Genomic DNA, 21,862 nt, shown 5'->3' with positions numbered 1-21,862 from the left:
CACGTTGTGGGGTGGGGAGAGAATTGGCAGCCAAACAGTACAAGGAAAATAGGAAACAGCCTTCGATTGGCCAGACCATTGGTCCATCTAGCACAATATTGTCTACACCAACTTCCAACTTTGGGTTCCCAGAAGTTGCTGGACTACAACTCCCATGATCCCCTAACCAGTGGTTAAGCTGGTTGGGGCAATGGGAGTTGTAATCCCAGAACATCTGGGGACCCATGGTTGAAGAACAGTGGTTGAAGAAGCTATGACCAGCAGCAACTTTCCAGGGATTCAGACAGGCAATGTTCCCAGCTCTACCTGGAGATTGAACCTGGACCTTCTGCCTACAAAGAAGATGCTCTGCCACTCAGCTATGGCTCTCTTCCAAGGGGACTGATCCCCCACACCATCCCTATATTAACATGCATTATGTCCAAACTGGAGGCCTTGCTTGCATCTCCCTAAACTGGAGATTTACTTGCACCCCCCCCAAAAAAAAACTAGGTCTTGGTTGTACCTCTGCCTCCCCCACAACAAAGGAAAGAGCGTTAAGATATAATAGTTTTGTATGTTTGTACCCTCAAGAACAAATGAGGAAAGGTCCCATCATTTGTTTCTCATTTTGGGGGACACAAACATACAGTTTACAAGAAACTGAGTACAAGGCAAAGGTGGGGTTGGCGCCCAGAACACCAAACCATGTATTTGACCCATTTTACAGAAGGCAAGACAATTTCCTATTTAAATCAATTAATTTGCACCTAACCCCAAACTTGCCACCCAGATCAGTGTGCTTTAACCTTGGGTCACCAGATGTTGCTGGACTACACCTCCCACCATCTTTGACCATTGCTTAAGATGGCTGGGGATCATGGGAGTTGGTAGTCCAGCAGCAACTGAGGACCCAAGGTTGAAGAACATTCGCCCAGATCATCCCAAATCAGCTCCTCTTCAATTAATTTACTCCAATTAACTTCCCATCCAGCTCCACATCAACAGGATTATCATAATAAACAAGACATAAAAAAGTCTTACAAAATCAAAGTAGTTTATTTAAACAGACAGAAGGAAGAAAAAAAGATAAAACAAGAATGTTAAACCTCAGGTAATAATTATTATTTTGAAAATCAAGGTAATTCTAAGTCATAGGTTAAGAACACTACGTCATGTCCTCAGTGGACAATCACTTCACATAACTATCAGTGAATTCTCTAAACACTAGAGTTGTTTCCCTAGCCCAGGAAAGGAGTGGCAGGTAACGGTGTGATCTCCGACAGCGTTCCTTGTGTGCAGGCCCTGATAACAGCCAATCAGTAGTTACATAGCGCCAGTTCAGTTAGGAACATCGGAAGCTGCTATATACTGAGTCAGACCATTAGTCCATCTAGCGCAGTACCGCCTACACTGACTGGCAGCAGCTCTCCAGGGTTTCAAATGGGCCTCTTCCCACTCTAGCCTGGAGATGCGGGGGATTGAACCTGGGATCTTCTGCATGCAAACTATGCTATGACCCCCATTGCCTGCACTGACTGGGAGCAACTCTCTGGGGTTTCAGGCAGGGTTGTCTCCCAGCCCTACCTGGAGAAACCAGGGAATGAAGCTGGGACCTTCATGTGCTCTACCAGTGAGCTATGGCCCTTCCCCAAAGGAGGGCCATAGGAAGCTGCCTTATACTGCGTCAGACCGTTGATCCATCTAGCTCAGTATTATCTACACTGACTGGTAGTAGCTCTCCAGGGCTTCGCATAGGGAGTCTTTTCCAGCCCTACTTGGAAAGGGCTCCATTATCCAAGCGACATGGGGGTGGGAGGGGACGAGGACACGTCTTCCTCCAGCACATGCATAACATCACGTGATGCAGATACCCCATGCTGAGACCCGTAGGCCCAGTTGGCATAACCATTTATGCACCCCTTTTCCAGAAGGGAAACAGGTGAAGCTGTTTTATACTGACCGAGTCAGACCTTTGGCTCAGTTGTCCCAGAACTGCAGCTCTCCCAAATATTTTTAATGGGAGATTAAACCTGGGAACTTTTGAATGCTAAGCGCTAAAGAGGGAAGCACCAAAGCTCAGGGGCAGGGTACACGATTTCCCTGCAGAAGGGCCAAAGTTCGATTCCTGTTAAAGGACCAGGTAGCAGGTGATGAGGAAAGGCCCCTCCCTACCTGAAACCCAGGACAGCCAGTGCCACTCAGAACAGATAATGGCAGGCTAGATGAATAAGGCTGCTTCTTACATGATCATGCTCTGCCACCGAGATGTGAATGCCCCTGATGGACTTCTCAGCTGCAAAGGCCAGTGAGGTGTGTGGCCTGGGGTAAGGAGGTGTGGCCTGGGTAGAGTTCCGAGGGCCAGAAGGTTTGCATTTGGCCCCCGGGCCTGAGGTTCCCTACCCTTGGGCTAGAGCTCTAAGCAGAGGTGTGCCACATGGTCTGAGCAGGGAGTCAATGATTTTGGCACCAGACTTTTGAATAGCTTACTTGTCCTTGAAATGTTAAGAGCTCCTGAGTATAAACGCCTCTTGTGTATACTGGCATTGTAGCTAAAAGTCTGACCCTGCAAGACTGAAATCAGTTTACACCTGATCTAGAGGGAAAGAGACATAGCTCAGTGGCAGAGCATCTGCTTTGCATGCAGGTTATCCCCGGCATCTCCAGGCATGGCTGGGAAAGGCCTGTGCCTAGAGATGCGAAGGCACGGAAAAAATTCTGGATTTTTTTTTTTAAAAAAAACCCTCCCCTCCCCCCCCATTTCCCCCCTTTTTCCTGGAAAAATTGGGAAAAACTAGGAAAATCTCTCTCCCCTCCCCAAATTTTTTATGGTTTTTTTCCCATAGAATCACAAAATAGTAGAGTTGGAAGGGGTCTATAAGGCCATCAAGTCCAACCCCCTGCTCAATGCAGGAATCCAAATCAAAGCATTCCCGACAGGTGGCTGTCCAGCTGCCTCTTGAATGCCTCCAGTGTTGGAGAGCCCACTACCTCTCTAGGTAATTGGTTCCATTGTCGTATGGCTCTAGCAGTTAGGATGTTTTTCCTGGGCCTTCAAATCTCTACCTGAAACCCTGGGGAGCCATTGCCAGTTCCGTGTGGACAATGGGCGACTCCAGACAGCTGTTAATATTATATACAGGTTGTTCAGGCCCACTGTAGATGAGTTCTTGGCAGCACTTTTTTTTAAAAAAAAATTCCAGGTATTTCCTGGAAAGGGTAAATCCAGATTAAATGGGGGGAAAGTATGGGATGCCAATGAAGTCTTGCGGATACTGTAAAAAATAAAAGTATGCATAAGGAGCACCATGAACACTTGTCTGAAAGCACCCAATACTGAGGTAGGAACCTAGGAAGCTGTCCATGTAGCTTAGTATTGTCTCCACTGACTGGTAGCGACGACCCAGGGTTTCAGACGAAGGCCATTTCAAGGCACCAGGAATTGAACTTCTGCATGCAAAGCAGGTGCTGTACCACTGAGCTACAGCCTCTCCCAATCTACACAGACCCACGGTCTGACTTGACGTTAGGCAACTTCCTACATGCCTGTGATGAGACCTAGCGTCAGTGCTCTGTCCACAGTGCAAGCACTCATGTGGTTGTCTCTCTAGAGTGGATTCTCTTGTGTCTTCTAAGGGATGCTTTGTGGCCGAAGCTCTGCCCACAATCTGAGCATTCGTACGGCTTCTCTCCTGTGTGAACTCTCCTGTGATTGACAAGGTTAGAGTTCGTGCTGAACTTCTGCCCACAATCCAAGCACTGATAAGGCTTCTCTCCCGTGTGCACCCTCTTGTGATTGACAAGATTAGAGCTCGTGCTGAAGCTTTTCCCACACTCAGCACACTCAAATGGTTTCTCTCCTGTGTGCGTTCTTTCATGTATGAGAAGTTTGGACCGGCTAATGAAGCTCTTCCGGCAGTAGTTGCACTTGTGGGTTTCTTCCCCGGCTTGGGTTTTCTTCCCTGTGTGCAGCCTCTCGTGTTTCCGGAGGTAAGAGCTCGAGATGAAGCTTTTCCCACATTCGGCACATTCATACGGCTTCTCCCCAGTGTGGGTTCGCCCGTGTATAATCAGGTCTGCTTTCTGATTGAAGCTTTTGCCACACTCCAGGCATTCGTATGGTTTCTCCCCCGTGTGTGTCCGGATGTGGATGACAAGCTGTGGCCTGTGGACAAAGCTCTGCCCACACTCAGGGCATTTGTACGGCTTCTCTCCCGTGTGCACCCGTTTGTGCGTGATGAGGTTGGAGCTGGAGGTGAAACTTTTCCCACACATTGGGCACTCGTAGGGCTTTTCTCCTGTGTGGGTTCTCTCATGTACGATGAGGGAGGCCTTGTCGCTGAAGCTCCGGCCACAGTCGGCGCATTTGTACGGCTTTTCACCTGTGTGGACTCTTGTGTGTTTCATAAGGTTGCAGTTGGTGCTGAAGCATTTCCCGCATTCCGAGCACTTGTAGGGCTTCTCCCCAGTGTGGGTCCTTTCATGTATAATCATGTGTGCACTATTGTTTGAGATCTTCCCACAATAGGTGCACGTGTACAGCTTTTGCATCTTCTGGTTCCGAGGGAAGTCAAAGCTCCGACGCAAAACTGTGCCCCAGTCGGGCCCTGTCCTTTTCCTCTTCACCTTCTGGCTTCCCTCTGGAAAGTTGTTTCCTTGTAACCCTCTGTCACTTTCATCATAAATAAAAGTTTGGATCTCCGTCGAGTTCTCCCGGTGGCTTTCTTGGTTCTGTTGACTTCCGGACATCTCTCCCAACCCACAAACCTGGAAAAAATTCCCATTCAGTCTTGCCAAGGACACTCCACTGATGCCCACTTGCGGATGTCTTTCAAAGGGGAAGGACTCCTCCCCGTTCTCATATGCTTGGTCACTGCCTGCCAGAACAAGCACAGAATTAAGATCTGACCTTTACTCCACACTAGGGGGAAAGCCTCTAAACAGAGAACGTTATATAACACATAACAATGCAAAGAGGATCAATGGCAAAAGTTTTTTTATTGTTGTGCTGATTTAGGAACATAGGAAGATGTCTTATACCAAGTTAGACCATTGGTCCATCTAGTTAAGTATTATCTACAATGACTGGCAATGACTTTCCAGGATTTCAAACTGGGGACATTCCCAGATATACCTGGAGATGCCAGGAATTGAACCTGTGGCTTTCTTCATGCAAGGCAGATTCTCTACCCGTTGAACAAGCCCTTCCTTATTTTCCTATAGTAACTAAGCCTAAGTGCTGTCCAGTTGGTGCTGACCCATGACAGGGCATTTTTAGTGGTGGCTCCCTGGTTATGGAATGTCCTCCCCAGCAAGGTGTGCCTGTCTCCATCACTATTAACTTTCAGGAGTTATTTGAAACATTCCTGTTTACCCAGGCATTTGATGGCCAAAGAGGACAGTTCCTGGCAACTTGAAGATTACTGGTGAAACTTCTTGATGAAACAATGTTTTAAGCTGTGCTTCAGAATATTTTAACTGTGTTTTACAATATTTTAAACTGTTTTAATTGCAAGGTTTTGGAATGTTTTTAATCGTTTGTCAGTATGTTTTTCTTTTTGTTGTTATATTGTTTTGTTTATGTTTGCCACCCCAGGCTCCTTCAGGAGGAAGGGCAGGATATAAATTCAATAAACAACAACATTAAATCATTACACTGAACACTTACCCTTCTCCTGTCTCCCTGCAAGTGTACAACAGAATGCTGCGCTTATGAACACACTGACGGTGCTCAGCCTTATGGAGAAGAAAACGAAAGATTTTCAAGGCTGTGACTTTGTCGACTCATGGAGACAACTGCATTCTGGCTTCCAAAGAAGGTAGTACTATTTGGATAACCTATGACTCCACGGCATATTGTATTTTATTCCGTGTTGTGGTGTTAATTTTAATTCTGATACTGCTTTCCTTGTTTGTCTGTTAGCCTCCCCTGGCTCTTGCGAGAAAAATGGTAGGACAAAAGAAATAACAACAGGTTCAATTGCAGGCATCCCCAGGTAGGTCTGAAAGCCTGGAGAGCCACTGCTAGCCAGTGTCGACAATACTGAGCCAGATGGACCTTGGTATAAGGCAGCCTCCTGTGTTCCTAGTAATAATGGGTTATAGCCAATGTTAGTCCTACTCAGAGTAGCCCACTGGAATTAACTGACCTAAGTTAGTCATGTTCATTAATTCCAATGGGTCTGCTCTGAGTAGGACTAACACTAGATGCAACCTAGTAATAATTTCTTCTAAAAAGAAATGTAATAAGTACACATATTAAAAATATATCATATACAAATGTGGCAAAGTGCAGCTGAGGTCTTTCCATTGCCACCCAAACCTATGCACTCTCCACTTTGCAGATGATGTAGAGTCTCTCCTAATCATCCGCAACAGTCACTTGCTCTGTTCTGTATCACACTCTATCTAAATGGAATGAGAGATCTACATCAAGGATTTCATCCCAAGCTGCAAAAGAGGGATTTTCCTCTGGACAATTCCCCCCCCAAAGATGCTATCTGCATTTTTTTTAAAGTGTAGTTTAAATAAATGCAAAGATGACTTTAACATCATATCTAATCTCACTCTTAGAGAAGGTTTCTGCATGAGAATTGGCTTTTGGGCTTTCCTCCCCCAGCAGCAGCTTTCTCCAATTAAATGACCTCCAGATATTGGCAGCTTCCATCATCTTTGGCTATTGTCCATGTGGGCTGGGGCTGATGGGAGTTTGAGTCCAGTAGGAGGGCACTATGTTGGGGAAGGCTATGCTGGAAATACTGGCACTTCCAACATCAAAGCAGCCTGAGAACTTCAGGTGCAACAGAATGCCTACTGCTGGACCCCTGCTCCCTGCAGAAATGGTAGAAACACCCAAGGATTCAGACCACCTGTCCCTTACCCAAAAAGCTGGCCTCCTCTTCGCTCTCCTCCTCAGCATCTGCAGAGAAACGAACGTTTGCCGAGTCCATTGGATCCTGCTCCAACTTTGGGGAATTAGCAGCCACGCCTTCCAGAGGCCACGATTCCTGCAACAGAAAAAGGGATGCAAACCAGGACATAATGAAAAGCTTGAGATACTGATTGGCAGAGAACAATCATAAATAGCATCTGTTTAGCCCTTTAGGCTGCAATCCTATATGCACTTACCTGGGAGTAAATCCTATTGAACCCAATGTTCTGAGTAGACATTTACAGGTCTGCACTGTTAAGAGCGCTCAAAATGCTTCGCATCCATTGCCCTGTTTCAAATTATTGTGTTGTGGCTCACTAAGGAACGATACTGAAGATTAACTTGAATTCCTACTTTGAGCAGGGGGCTGGACTCGATGGCCTTATAGGCCCCTTCCAACTCTACTATTCTATGATTCTATGCCTTTTGCCTGAGTGCACAACCCCTTTGCAGCATGAATAGTCAGAGCATGAAACCACTAACTAACCACAGTTTCCCATTTGGGCTGGACATGATTTAGAGTTGGCTTAATTTTCTGGCTTGTTGTGAAAGCTGCCAACTATAGTCTCCTGGTTTGGGTGAAAGGGGAAATTTGTTAATGGCAGCTAATAATAGAATTCCTGGTTTAATCACATTTCACCATCAGGGCTGGCTTAATCAGGAGGCAAATTGAGACAATTATCTCAGGCAGCAGGCATGGAGCAGGAAAGAACTGGCACACACACACCCAGTACCCATGTTTGTTGCTAAATTACACCCACAGAAGTCTAGTGAAGGGAGGATACCTCTGCCCCACAGCCACAACTCTGATAAAACTGAGAGCCACGTTAAGCTGCTTTAGTAAAATAAAAACACCTGGAAACCTGATCACAGACCTCCCTTAAAAGACACGGTTTGGTCTGATGTAGTATTAACAAAGATCAGACAAGATCATGGAGGAAGGCGGAGGATGAATCTGTCAATGGCTACTCGCCACCACTGCTAAACAGAACCACCATGCCCAAAGGCAGCGCACTGCTCACCACGAGGTGCTGGAGACCACTGTGAGCGGAGTGGCCTTACCTTATCTGGCAGCCCTTCGGCCTCCTCCAGCCGCAGCAGGAAGTCCTCAGCCAGGGCCACGGCCTGGGCGCAGCTCTCTGGCCTGTATCCCTTGACCCAGTTCTGCATTTCCATGGGCAGGATAACCAGGAACTGCTCCAGGACCAGCAGCTCCAGGATCTCCTCCTTGGTGCGCCTCTCTGGCTTCAGCCACCGGGAGCAAAGTTCCTGGAGTCGGACAAAGACCTCTCGAGGGCCCTCGGCCTCCAGGTAGCAGAACTGCCTGAAGCGCTGATGCTCCATCTCCGAGCTGATGGCATCTTCTTCCTCCTCCTCCTCCTGGTCCAGGATCTCTTCCTTCACTTTCACAGAGGAAATCAGGCCTCCTCCCTCCTCCTGCGCTTTCCCACTGAAGTCTGGTGGGGTCTGGGTCACCCCTTCTCCCCTACCAGGCCATCGGCTGGCATCAGCGCCTCCCTTGAAGGAGGCCTGGAGGACACCATCGCCTGACAGGGGAGGACTGGGAGGCTGTGGGGTGTCCCATCCCAAACGAGGGGGGTGCATTGTCTTCAGGAAATCCTGCCACTGGGCATCCCAGCCCTGCTGCTGCATGCCCTCCTCTGGCTCCGGCTTAATTTGGCGAGAATCTGCCCTAGGCGGAAGATCCCTGGTGGTCCCAACCTGGACCGCATGAGGATTTTTTCTTCTGGACTCCAGTCTTTTCTTCTGAACAGGTCGCATTAGTCCCTGCTCTTCCATTTTTTACCCCCTGCCTCCTGGAAAAGAAATTCAGCATTAAACCAGCACAAAGTAAAATGCCAGCGTAGCTTAAAACAAAAGGATGGACAAAAGAAAGTGCTTCTTCACACAGCGCACAATTAAACTATGGAATTTGCTCTCAGCAGAGGCACCGACGGCTGCCAACCTGGATGGCTTTAAAAGAGGATTAGACAACTTCATTGAGGAAAAGGCTATCCGTGGCTACCAGCCTTGATGGCATCTCTATGATACACCTCCAAAGGCAGAGGCAGTCTGCTTCTGAATACCAGCTGCTGGCAACCGAAGGAGGGGAGAATGCTCCTGCACTCAGGTCCTGCTGTGGGCTTCCCTTTGGGGCATTAGGAGAACAGGATGCTGGAATAGATGGGCCATTGGGCTGATTCATCAGAGCTTTGCTTATACTCTTATTTTCTCCCACACAAGCATCGGGGTCAGGAAGGCCGGAAATGCTGATTTTGTGTGTGTGTGTGCCTCTGCATTTTTGTGAGAGTGTCTGTAAGAGTGTCCGTGAGACTGCATGTCTGGTGAGTGTGCATGTGAGTGTATGGTCTGTATGTGTAGTGCACATGCATGTATATATTGACCATACCCACCACTGGCATAGGGAAGGGCCGTAGCTCCGTGGTGAACATCCACCTTACCCGCAGAAGGTCCCGTCATCTCCAGTAGGGCTGAGAACATTCCCTGCCTGAAATCCTGGAGAGCCGTTGCCAGTCAGTGTAGACACTACTGAGCTAGATGGACCAATGGCCCAACTCAGTATAACTGGAGACAAAAAACGCTCAGCGTCCGAAGAAACACAAAGAGTAAAATATTTAATGGCAAATGTATGCATTTTTGCTATTAGAGATCTCTACAGACTATTTTATCCCCTGACGAAGGCCCAATATAGAGGCTGAAATGTGTTGGGCTTTCCCAAGTAATATTTTTTTCTCAGCATTTGGGGATTTTTTCATCTTTCTTTGGTGGTCCGACTCAGTGCAAACCTAGGACTATGTAGCCCTCAAATTCAGTGCAGCCTTCAGGTGAAAAAAGAGTAGCTGCCCTTACTTTATAGGAAAGAACAACCAAATCTGAGGATATTAGAATCACAGAATCGTAGAGTTGGAAGGGGCCTATAAGGCCATCGAGTCCAACCCCCTGCTCAATGCAGGAATCCAAATTAAAGCATAGAAGGAGGAGAAAACTTCTGAATCTACAGATTTAATGCTCTCAATATCCCATAGACTTAATCTGAACATTAACAGCTAATTACTATTTCGTCTTCCTTAGTTTTTACAAAACTATCTTCCATATGCCACACTTCTTAAGATTTCTTCCTTTGACAAATCTGTCCCCTTGACTGCCAGCATCCATCTGAAATCTCAGTTATGTTACTTTTTAAGAAACAGGCTTAAATCTCTCTCAGAATCATCATTCACTTATTTACACACACACACACACACACACACACACATTCTACTACAAGAGATCACTCACTTAGACAACTTTGATAAAGATGAGATGCATTCTTGGAGGAGAGATCTATCAACTATGTATTAGCTGCAAAAGTGTAGGTGCAGTAGCTTGATTGGCATAAGTCTCAGGGCAGGCAAAAGAAATAACTTTAATTAAATTAATTTATGGAATTTGCTTCCATAAGATTATTATTATTATTTGATTTATATCCCGTTCTTCCTCCTAGGAGGAGCCCAGGGCAGCACTAAAAACACTCTAAAACGTCATTAAAACAAACTTTAAAATATATTAAAGCAAAACATCCTTAAAAACATATTAAAACAAAACATCTTTAAAAACATTTTTAAAGCTTTAAAAAGCTTTTAAAAAGCTTTAAAAACATATTAAAAAGCAGTAAGATGCGGTGATGACTACAGGCTTAAACAGCTTTAAAAGGTGATCAGACAAATTCATGAAGGAGGATAATACGTCTATCAATGGATTACTAAACAAAGCCTCCATGGTCAGAAACAGTGTACCTCTCAGTAGTAGCTGAGCAACGAAAGAAGCCACCTAATACAGAGTCAGACTATTGTTCTTTCTCGTTCAGTACTGTCTACACAGAATGGCAGCAGCCCTCTAGGGTTTTAGGCAGGAGATGTTCCCAGCCTTACCTAGAGATGCCGAGAACTGAACCAGTGACTTTCTGCATGCAAGGCAAATGCTCTAGTACGAAACCACGGCCCTTCCCCACAACGACAGGAGAGGGCGGTAGGCTTCCTGCCCTGCCCGGGGGCGCCCCGGGGCACCCGGCTGGCCACTGCTGGGGCTAAGACATCGGGTCTCATTTTGCACTGCACTGCTGTGCACACGTGCTTCGCTCCCCCTCTTCCAATCGCCTCTTCCTCTGCCCCCGCCCCTCCACTTCCCACCCCCATTCTGCACCTTAATGCCTCGCCCCGTCCATGCACCGGGATCCGGCTCCTCGGCGAAGAAAGTCACCAGGCCGATGCCCGCTTCCCGATGCTCGGTGATGGGACAGGAAAGTGCAGCCGCTATTGAGTCCCCCTAGTTGGACCCGTTTCCTGCCTCTCTGAGAACCAGAGCGCGGCTCTGGTTGGTTTAACCGTTAGAGGCCCGACTTGGAGGAGATCCGCAACTGCAATCCTGGGTGGGCCGCATCCCCCGTTGCAAGCTGGGAATAAGCCGCCCCGCTGAATGCTGGCGACATAAATATGAAAGCAACAAAGGTCCCCTGCCGCAGTTTGTCTCTCTCTCCGCAATCTGCTACATTTGGTATTCAGTGGTACACTGCCTCTGACCATGGAGGTTTCATTCTTAAGGGTCAGGGCTAATAGCTTAGTCCTATTAGATCCAGTCCACTCCTTCCTCTGGGGCAGCTGAGAACAAGGCTTCACTCTTTTACATAGCGACAATCAAACATCACAATCTCTGTACCTGCATACACAAACAGTTGAGCTGTACACATGCACAGTTAGTTATTCCAGTTAACGTTCAAGGAGTGCATAGTCCATGTACACATAGAGTTAAGCTGTACAAATCAAGAAGGGTACACTGTTTCACACAAACCCTTGTGCATGTGTGGAGAGACAGGCAGTTTGTACCTGTGTTCAGCGTAACATGTGAACAAGCTATTCAGGTGTTTGAAAAGTGGCATCCTGTCCCCTCCACTCAGTCTTTTCGTCTCCAGGCAACAGAGGGCTCTGTAGGCCAACTTCATTGAATTTGATATTGGACCAGAATAATAATAATCGTAAAACACATGTTCATCCCTAGTCCAGCATACTGGGCATTTGGTGGGCTACTAAAAATTGGCCAGTGGACCACCAGTATTTTATTTTAACAGGATTTGTGTACCGCTTAATCTCCAAACATCCATTTACTTAAGACAATCTAGCATATTCATTTAAAAAGACCAATAAAATCAAATGTTAAGAATGAGCGGGCTTTGTTCTGCCTCCTGCTCCTCAGTGGTGTGTGGTAACTTCTGAAGTGCAGATGCTCTCCCCACAGCCTTGCCCCATATAGCCATGACCCTTCTAAAACTATAAAACAAGTTGACCTAGACAGACATTATGGCTTCAATACCAAGCCAGATTGTCTCTCTTCCCCCTCTTGCTTAACATCTAGCCCGGCCTCATGATGAGTTCTGGTGGACTCAAAATCTTGTTCACTATTTTGTTATGACATTTTGGTTGGCCATCATAAGGGACTTTGGATTCTCTTATGGCAGTGTTACACTTAGCCATGCATGCTAATATAACCTACCTCTCCCTCTGCTTTGCTTATTTGGTGATAAGCACCCTAATTTGGTGATAAGCATCTGAGGACAGCATCCCAGGATGCAGGTTGCAGGCCAGCTCCAGACACTCTTGGATGAGACCGATTGTCTGGATCCATTTCAGTCGGGCTTCAGGCCTGGTTTTGGCATAGAAACAGACTTGGTCGCCCTGTATGATGACCTTTGTTGGGAGATAGACGGGGAGTGTGACTCTGTTGATTCTCCTTGATCTCTCAGCGGCTTTCGATACCATCGACCATGGTATCCTTCTGGGGAGACTACCTGAGTTTGGAGTGGGAGGTACTGCATTGCGGTGGTTCCACTCCTACTTGGCAGATCGCCTCCAGAAAGTGGTGCTTGGGGAACATTGCTTGGCACCCTGGACTCTCCAGTATGGGGTTCCGCAGGGGTCAGTTCTGTCCCCCATGCTGTTCAACGTCTACATGAAACCGTTGGGTGCGTTCATCTGGAGCTTTGGAGTGCATTGCCATCAGTATGCTGATGACACGCAGCTCTATTTCTCCTTTTCATCTTCTTCAGGTGAGGCTGTCAATGTGCTGAACCGGTGCCTGGCTGTGACAATGGACTGGATGAGGGCTAATAAACTGAGGCTCAATCCAGACAAGACTGAGATGCTGCTAGTGGGTGGTTCTTCTGACCAGGTGGTGGATGTCCAACCTGTTCTGGATGGGGTTGCACTCCCCCTGAAGGAGCAGGTTCGTAGATTGGGGGTTCTCCTAGAACCATCTCTGTCACTTGAGGCTCAGGTAGCCTCGGTGGCACGGAGTGCCTTCTACCAACTTCGGTGGGTGGCCCAACTATGTCCCTATCTGGACAGGGATAACCTGGCTTCAGTTGTCCATGCTCTGGTAACCTCCAAATTAGATTACTGCAATGCACTCTATGTGGGGCTGCCTTTGAAGACAGTTCGGAAACTGCAGCTTGTGCAAAATGCAGCAGCCAGATTGGTAACAGGGACCAGACGGTCCGAACATATAAAACTGATTCTGGCCCGCTTGCATTGGCTGCCTGTATGTTTCCAAGCTGAATTCAAGATCCTGGTTTTGACCTATAAAGCCTTACACGGCTTGGGACCACAATACCTGATGGAACGCCTCTCCCGATACGAACCCACCCATACACTACGTGCAAGATCAAAGGCCCTCCTCCGGGTGCCTACTCCAAGGGAAGCTCGGAGGGTGGCAACAAGGGAGAGGGCCTTCTCAGTGGTGGCCCCCAAATTATGGAATGATCAGTCTGACGAGGTGGTCCTGGCGCCAACACTGTTATCTTTTCAGCGCCAGGTCAAGACTTTCCTTTTCTCCCAGGCATTTTAGCATGTGTTTTAAATTGTTTTTATATTGTTTTAAATTTTAAAATTGTTTTAAATTGTTTTTAAAATATGTGTTTTAAATTGTATATTTGTTTTAATGTTTTTGATTGCTGTAAACCACCCAGAGAGCTTCGGCTATAGGGTGGTATGCAAGTGCAATAAATAAATAAATACATCATCGCCCCTGCTGTGAAATGAGCAGCAGTAGTACATTGCTGCCAGCTACTGGTGTTCAGAAGGACACTGCCTCCAACTGTAGAGTTAATTAATTAGAGTGTGCTTCTGGCTGATCAACAGGTTTTTAATCTAACTGATTAATCAGCTAAAATGATTAAACCTTTAATTATTAAAATTATTTAATCAGCTAAAATGCAAAAACCTTTAAAACAATAGTTTTGCTCCCTCTGACATTTGTTTTGCAGCTTTTATGTGCTGTTTCTATATATTGTGTAACTTTAATGTTGGTGTGTGTGTGCATGTGTTTCTGCTTTGTATTTGTAAGATGTTGTAATGCAAGTCATTCTGGGAAAATCTGTATAAGAGAGCGATATGAATTTAATAATCATGTTTTATTTTTTTACATTTACACCCTAATAATAATAATAATTTAATTTGTGGGTCGCCTATCTGGCCAATGGCCACTCTAGGCGACGTACAATTTAACAACAATACATTACATCATAATAAAATACATCATAAAATACAATATAACAATAAGACAATAAAACAGTTCCAGTACAGAGTAGTAGGCTATTGGTCGTAAAAATTTAACCCTCCCCGTAATCTTTCCTCCAAGGAGGGCAGGGCAGCGAACATGGTTTCCCACTAGCCCATTTTATGCTCACAACATCTCTGTGCGGTAGGCTAAATAGAGCTGTTGTCCCAAGGTCAGCCAGTAAAAACGGAGCAAGTGGAGATTTGAACATGGGTTTTCTCACTCTTGTACTTAAGTCTCTAATCACTATGCTACACTAATTACTACTACTACTGTTATTATCATCTAACATTATTAATGGCAATAATTGTAATAATGTTTGTGTCATTGTTAATTAAGTTAATACAATTGCCTGTGGCTAATATCTGCATGTCAAGCTGCTGTTAAAGTTATGGGGGCAAAGGCCACTTGAAAAGTTGGTAACCTTCGTTGAAAAGCACTAGCTTTCCTCTTTTGCAACAAGCCTTTTGCTTTCTTCTTCTGTGAGAGAATTTGTTGTTGTTATGTGCCTTCAAGTCGATTATGACTTATGGCGACCCTATGAATCAGTGACCTCCAAGAGCATCTCTCCTGAATAGGGTTACCAGGTCTCCGTTTTTCAGCCGGAGTCTGGTTTTTTGGGGGGCCCTCCAGCTCTGTGGCTAGCATCCCTTAATTTCCGGACTCTCAGCTTCAATTTTTTTTAAAAACTTTCTAGGTAGTCTGGTTCCAGAGATATACACCAAAATGTCAGCCGCCCCCGCAACTGTTTAATCTATTTAACTGATACGACACTGAAGTTGGTTCCTAGTTCCCAGTTCCTCATTTGCTTGAAAGTTCAAAACACTAAAAAAGGAGAGTTGACAGCTACAGCAACTTCAAACGAAATTTAACACGTCTCTGAACCCAAAAATATATGTTGGGGTACCCTGTATGATATATCACTGTGATCTGGGGACTCTCCCCGTCAAGAATAACAATACATTTATGCAATCAAAATCATCAGGCTTCTAATATTATCATCAATACATAATGATGTCATAAAATCATAAAAAATAAGTAACTGGGGGTGTCCACCCCAAACTCTGCTCTGGGGCAGGACAAATCATACACCCCATGAAAGGGGAGGGTGTCCTCTACGAGATGCCACTGTGTCCCGCCTGGCCCAGAGCTTCTGCTGGGCGCAGGGGAAGGATGAGGGCATCTATGCAGACAGAAAGGGTAGAGAATCTTCTTACTCTTACTCATTTCTCAGACCTCTTTCTGAAGTGAAGGGTCAAATCTGTAAAGAGGTTTGGAGCAGCCACATTAAAAGATAAGGGCAGGGCATTCCAGGCAGGGGGTTGCCAACCGTGCTTGGATATGGATGTCTTTGCAGAGGATCCCTAGTCAAGCTTTACCAACAGCACAATCCAAACTCTATCTACTCAGAAGTAAGTCCTGTTGAGTTCTATGGGGGCTTAGTACGTGTGTTTAGAATTGCAGCCTTCAGGGGCATCCATCTTTACTCCCAAATGCTCCCATCTAACATCTGCACAACACTAGGCTCCTTTCTTCCAGAAGTGGCCTTCTGGTGACTGGCCTGGCCTGAAGGCACTTCAACCATTCTTGCCAAAAGCAAGTAGGCTAGATTAAATGTTCCCTACCCAGGCTCCATCTTTTAGCTCAGATGTCTAGCTTAATTTCCAGTCAGATTTTTTTTAATGGTACACTCTAAGCAACTGTGATTGATGCTTAATGTATCATGTTGAATGACATCACTTGGGCCTGCCCCATGACATAACTTGGGCCCGCCCCTAAAATCTCAGGTTTTGGAATGCTTCTGACCTGGCAACCCTACTCCTAAACCACCCTGTTCAGATCTTGTAAGTTCAGGTCTGTTGCTTCCTTTAGGGAATCAATCCATCTCTCGTTTGGTCTTCCTCTTTTTCTTCTCCCTTCTGTTTTTCCCAGTATTATTGTATTTTCTAGGGAGTCATGTCTTCTCATGATGTGTCCAAAGTATAACCTCAGTTTCATCATTTTAGCCTCTAGTGACAGTTCTGGTTTAATTTGTTCTAACACCCAATTATTATACAAGGGGTTAAACTGACAGAGCTGAGACTCCTAGAGAACCCAAGATATTTGAGACATCAGCCTGCAAACCTAAACTGCTCCCCTCCTCCTCCCCCTCATGGTGGGAGGGTGTCTCTCTGGCTTTCCCAACTTCTTGTTATGCACCTTTCACTCGATTGACTTATGGTGACCCTATGAATCGGCGACCTCCAATAGCATGTTATAAACCACCCTGTTCAGATCTTGTAAGTTCAGGTCTGGGGCTTCCTTTAGGGAATCAATCCATCTCTTGTTTGGCCTTCCTCTTTTTCTCCCTACTGTTTTAGAGGAACCGCAGATTCTCTGGAGTGGGGAACGCAAAGACCTCAAGGAGGCGGCCCAGTCGATGGACCCAGCAGGACTGACTGCAGCGCAGTGGTAGAACATCTTGTTTGCATACACAAAGTCCCAGATTCATATCCCGGAGAACTGCTGCCAGTCAGTGTAGATAAAGAATACTGTGCTGGATGGATCAATCAGCATAAGTTTATGTTCCTCTGTTTTTTGGTGGGAAGGGCCATAGCTGAGTGGTAGAGCAACTACATTGCATGCAGAAAGTCCCGGGTTCAATCCCTGACAGCTCAAGGTAGGGCTGGGAATGCGCCCTGGCAGAAACCATGCAGAGCCACTTTCAGTCAGTGTAGACAATATTGAGCTAAATGGTTCAGTAATCTGACTTGGTACGCATGTTAGCTTTCTATGTTCCCCGGCAACGAGGGAAACACCTTAATTGAAGGGCATGAGAAAATGTGCAGGAGATGTGGATGGAGGCAAGCAGGGTTGCCAGCTGATGGAACTGTTCTGCTCCTGTGCCTTTAACAGCATTTCAGTATGCAGAAAGGAGTAGGTGAAGCTTGTCACAGCATTGAACATAGTTGCCTGCTAATGTCTTGTACACCAAGCTTCTGTTAAAAGGCACAACAGCAGGGACTAGTTGTTAAGTTGGTAATGGCAGGTTTACAAAGGTCCCCATTTGTTATCTAACTGTTCCACACAGTGCCAGAATTAGGCATTTAGTATGGCAGCATCCACCCCCCTGCCCCACCAACTCCTGTTACATGAGACAGGAGCCTTCTCTATCGTCTTTTCAGCACTTGTGGAAGATAAGAACATAAGAACATAAGAAGAGCCTGCTGGATCAGGCCAGTGGCCCATCTAGTCCAGCATCCTGTTCTCACAGTGGCCAACCAGGTGCCTGGGGGAAGCCTGCAAGCAGGACCCGAGAGCAAGAACACTCTCATCTCCTGAGGCTTCCAGCAACTGGTTTTCAGAAGCATACTGCCTCTGACTAGGCTGGCAGAGCACAGCCATCATGGCTAGTAGCCATTGATAGCCCTGTCCTCCATGAATTTGTCTAATCTTCTTTTAAAGCCATCCAAGCTGGTGGCCATTACGGCATCTTGTGGGAGCAAATTCCATAGTTTAACTATGCGCTGAGTAAAGAAGTACTTCCTTTTGTCTGTCCTGAATCTTCCAACATTCAGCTTCTTTGAATGTCCACGAGTTCTAGTATTATGAGAGAGGGAGAAGAACTTTTCTCTATCCACTTTCTCAATGCCATGCATAATTTTATACACTTCTATCATGTCTCCTCTGACCCGCCTTTTCTCTAAACTAAAAAGCCCCAAATGCTGCAACCTTTCCTCGTAAGGGAGTCGCTCCATCCCCTTGATCATTCTGGTTGCCCTCTTCTGAACCTTTTCCAACTCTCATATCCTTTTTGAGATGAGGCGACCAGAACTGTACACAGTATTCCAAATGCGGCCGCACCATAGATTTATACAACGGCATTATGATATCGGCTGTTTTATTTTCAATACCTTTCCTAATTATTGCTAGCATGGAATTTGCCTTTTTCACAGCTGCCGCACACTGGGTCGACATTTTCATTGTGCTGTCCACTACAACCCCGAGGTCTCTCTCCTGGTCGGTCACCGCCAGTTCAGACCCCATGAGCGTATATGTGAAATTCAGATTTTTTGCTCCAATATGCATAATTTTACACTTGTTTATATTGAATTGCATTTGCCATTTTTCCGCCCATTCACTCAGTTTGGAGAGGTCTTTTTGGAGCTCTTCGCAATCCCTTTTTGTTTTAACAACCCTGAACAATTTAGTGTCGTCAGCAAACTTGGCCACTTCACTGCTCAGTCCTAATTCTAGGTCATTAACGAACAAGTTGAAAAGTACAGGTCCCAATACCGATCCTTGAGGGACTCCACTTTCTACAGCCCTCCATTGGGAGAACTGTCCGTTTATTCCTACTCTCTGCTTTCTGCTTCTTAACCAATTCCTTATCCACAAGAGGACCTCTCCTCTTATTCCATGACTGCTAAGCTTCCTCAGAAGCCTTTGGTGAGGTACCTTGTCAAATGCCTTTTGAAAGTCTAAGTACACTATGTCCACTGGATCACCTCTATCTATATGCTTGTTGACACTCTCAAAGAATTCTAATAGGTTACTGAGACAGGACTTTCCCTTGCAGAAGCCATGCTGGCTCTGCTTCAGCAAGGCTTGTTCTTCTATGTGCTTAGTTAATCTAGCTTTAATCATACTTTCTACCAGTTTTCCAGGGACAGAAGTTAAGCTAACTGGCCTGTAATTTCCGGGATCCCCTCTGGATCCCTTTTTGAAGATTGGCGTTACATTTGCCACTTTCCAGTCCTCAGGCACGGAGGAGGACCCGAGGGACAAGTTACATATTTTAGTTAGCAGATCAGCAATTTCACCTTTGAGTTCTTTGAGAACTCTCGGGTGGATGCCATCCGGGCCCGGTGATTTGTCAGTTTTTATATTGTCCATTAAGCTTAGAACTTCCTCTCTCGTTACCACTATTTGTCTTAGTTCCTCAGAATCCCTTCCTGCAAATGTTAGTTCAGGTTCAGGGATCTGCCCTATATCTTCCACTGTGAAGACAGATGCAAAGAATTCATTTAGCTTCTCTGCAATCTCCTTATCGTTCTTTAGTACACCTTTGACTCCCTTATCATCCAAGGGTCCAATTGTCTCCCTAGATGGTCTCCTGCTTTGAATGTATTTATAGAATTTTTTGTTGTTGGTTTTTATGTTCTTAGCAATGTGCTCCTCAAATTCTTTTTTAGGATCCCTTATTGTCTTCTTGCATTTCTTTTGCCAAAGTTTGTGTTCTTTTTTATTTTCTTCATTCGGACAAGACTTCCATTTTCTGAAGGAAGACTTTTTGCCTCTAAGAGCTTCCTTGACTTTGCTCGTTAACCATGCTGGCATCTTCTTGGCCCTGGCGGTACCTTTTCTGATCTGCGGTATGCACTCCAGTTGAGCTTCTAATATAGTGTTTTTAAACAACTTCCAAGCATTTTCGAGTGATGTGACCCTCTGGACTTTGTTTTTCAGCTTTCTTTTGACCAATCCCCTCATTTTTGTGAAGTTTCCTCTTTTGAAGTCAAATGTGACCGTGTTGGATTTTCTTGGCAATTGGCCAGTTACATGTATGTTTAATTTAATAGCACTGTGGTCACTGCTCCCAATCGGTTCAACAACACTTACATCTCGCACCAGGTCCCGGTCCCCACTGAGGATTAAGTCCAGGGTTGCCGTCCCTCTGGTCGGTTCCATGACCAACTGATCTAGGGAACAGTCATTTAGAATATCTAGAAACTTTGCTTCTTTGTCATGACTGGAACACATATGCAGCCAGTCTATGTCCGGGTAGTTGAAGTCACCCATTACTACCACATTTCCTAGTTTGCATGCTTCCTCAATTTCATATCTCATCTCAAGGTCTCCCTGAGCATTTTGATCAGGGGGACGATAGATCGTTCCCAGTATTAAGTCCCTCCTGGGGCACGGTATCACCACCCACAACGATTCTGTGGAGGAGTCTGCCTCTTTTGGGGTTTCGAGCTTGCTGGATTCAATGCCTTCTTTCACGTATAGAGCGACTCTGCCACCAATACGTCCTTCCCTGTCCTTCCGATATAGTTTATATCCAGGGATAACCGTATCCCACTGGTTTTCTCCATTCCACCAGGTCTCGTTTATGCTCACTATATCAATGCTCTTTCACCAAGCCTTCAAAGCATTTTCACTTTTTTACCCGTCGGCATTTATATTGGATCTGATAGTGTTTAACTGTTTTTGTACTTGCAGTTGGTTTTACACATTTTCATTGTAAAATCACCCAGAAATGCTTCATAGGAAGGATTCATTTTGCTGAGATGTGCAAATGAACAAGTGTATACTGTTTAGGGTTGCCAGGTTCATGGCCTGAGACTGATCCTGTATCTTTAGAAGAGAAAGTCAGCCAAGTGCAGGTGTTCTTGCAACACTGTAATGGGAAAAACCACAAGGTGGAATTCTCCCTTCTACCTGCACAACTTTTAAAGATACAGAAGACCTCTTGGTTGCCAGGCCCCGCCTCCCAGAGGTCTTCTGTATCTTTAAAAGATGTGCAGAGGGGAGAATCCCACCCTGTGGTTTTTCCCATTACAGGGTTGCAAGAACACCTGCACTTGGCTGAATTTCCCTTCTCCTAAAGATACAGGATCAGTCTCGGGCCATGAACCAGGCAACCCTAATACTGTTTCAAACAAAACACTTCTACATGTGGAAAGCCCTTGTATCTGTGTTCAATGTTAACACCTGGAAAAGCTTAATGTTTTGAGTGTGCCATCTTCTTTACGAGCCGACACCCTCTGGGTGTATCAAATAGCATCAGTGCTGACCCCAGACGTCCATCTCCCTGTCCAATCGGGCCCCTGCAGCTGCTTTATTTTATATGTTGGATGTTCAGTTCTGCACAACCATTACATAGAAAGGAGATGCAAAGATATAGAAAGGTTGGTTGAATTTTTTTGTATTCGTTGGACAGCTTATGGTTTGTGAAACTGAGAAACCTCAATTAAGGGGTTGTGACTGGCCTTCAAGGAAGTCCAAGGTATTTTGCTGTCTGAGATAGAACCACATTTGCCCCCCTCTCCTCCAGTATAAAGGTGCACAGTACTCAAGGCTGGCCAAGTTATTCTGGCACCCAAGGTGGAAAATCCCACAAGCATCTATTCCTGGGAGTCAAAACATTAAATAACTAAAAGACATTAATAATTAAATAACTAATGATTTTGTGCTTTTTTGTGACATTATAGGACTCCAGAGCTGACCCAATCTATTTTGTGGCCTGGGATATAACAGCAAATGGCACCCCCAATCTCAAGTCAAGTTGCACAGGACTGAAGGCTCACCAAATTTATTTTGGCACTTGAGATAGAAAATCCCACAAGCACCTTTCCCTCGCTG

The 21,862-nt window shown here is 45.7% G+C and overlaps 1 protein-coding gene across 2 annotated transcripts; it reads right to left on the bottom strand.

The window, feature by feature from the left end:
• Positions 1-2,824: 2,824 nt before the first annotated feature.
• On the bottom strand, positions 2,825-11,251 carry LOC133381091 (zinc finger protein ZFP2-like). Of its 2 annotated transcripts, none has more exons than XM_061619629.1 (4): positions 11,114-11,251; positions 7,973-8,727; positions 6,860-6,986; positions 2,825-4,856 (listed from the first exon to the last, which is right to left on the bottom strand). In XM_061619629.1, the coding sequence occupies exons 2-4, from the start codon at positions 8,708-8,710 to the stop codon at positions 3,571-3,573; spliced, it is 2,151 nt and encodes a 716-aa protein (XP_061475613.1). In that variant the 5' UTR covers positions 8,711-8,727; positions 11,114-11,251; the 3' UTR covers positions 2,825-3,570. The 2 variants fall into 2 exon arrangements, with proteins under 2 accessions (XP_061475613.1, XP_061475614.1); XM_061619630.1 differs by lacking the exon at positions 11,114-11,251 and adding an exon at positions 8,877-10,408.
• Between the last annotated feature and the right edge of the window lie 10,611 nt (positions 11,252-21,862).

The sequence above is a fragment of the Rhineura floridana genome, chromosome 3 (genome assembly GCF_030035675.1).
Source record: "Rhineura floridana isolate rRhiFlo1 chromosome 3, rRhiFlo1.hap2, whole genome shotgun sequence".
Taxonomy (NCBI): domain Eukaryota; kingdom Metazoa; phylum Chordata; class Lepidosauria; order Squamata; family Rhineuridae; genus Rhineura; species Rhineura floridana.
This window is presented reverse-complemented; position numbering and strand designations above follow the sequence as displayed.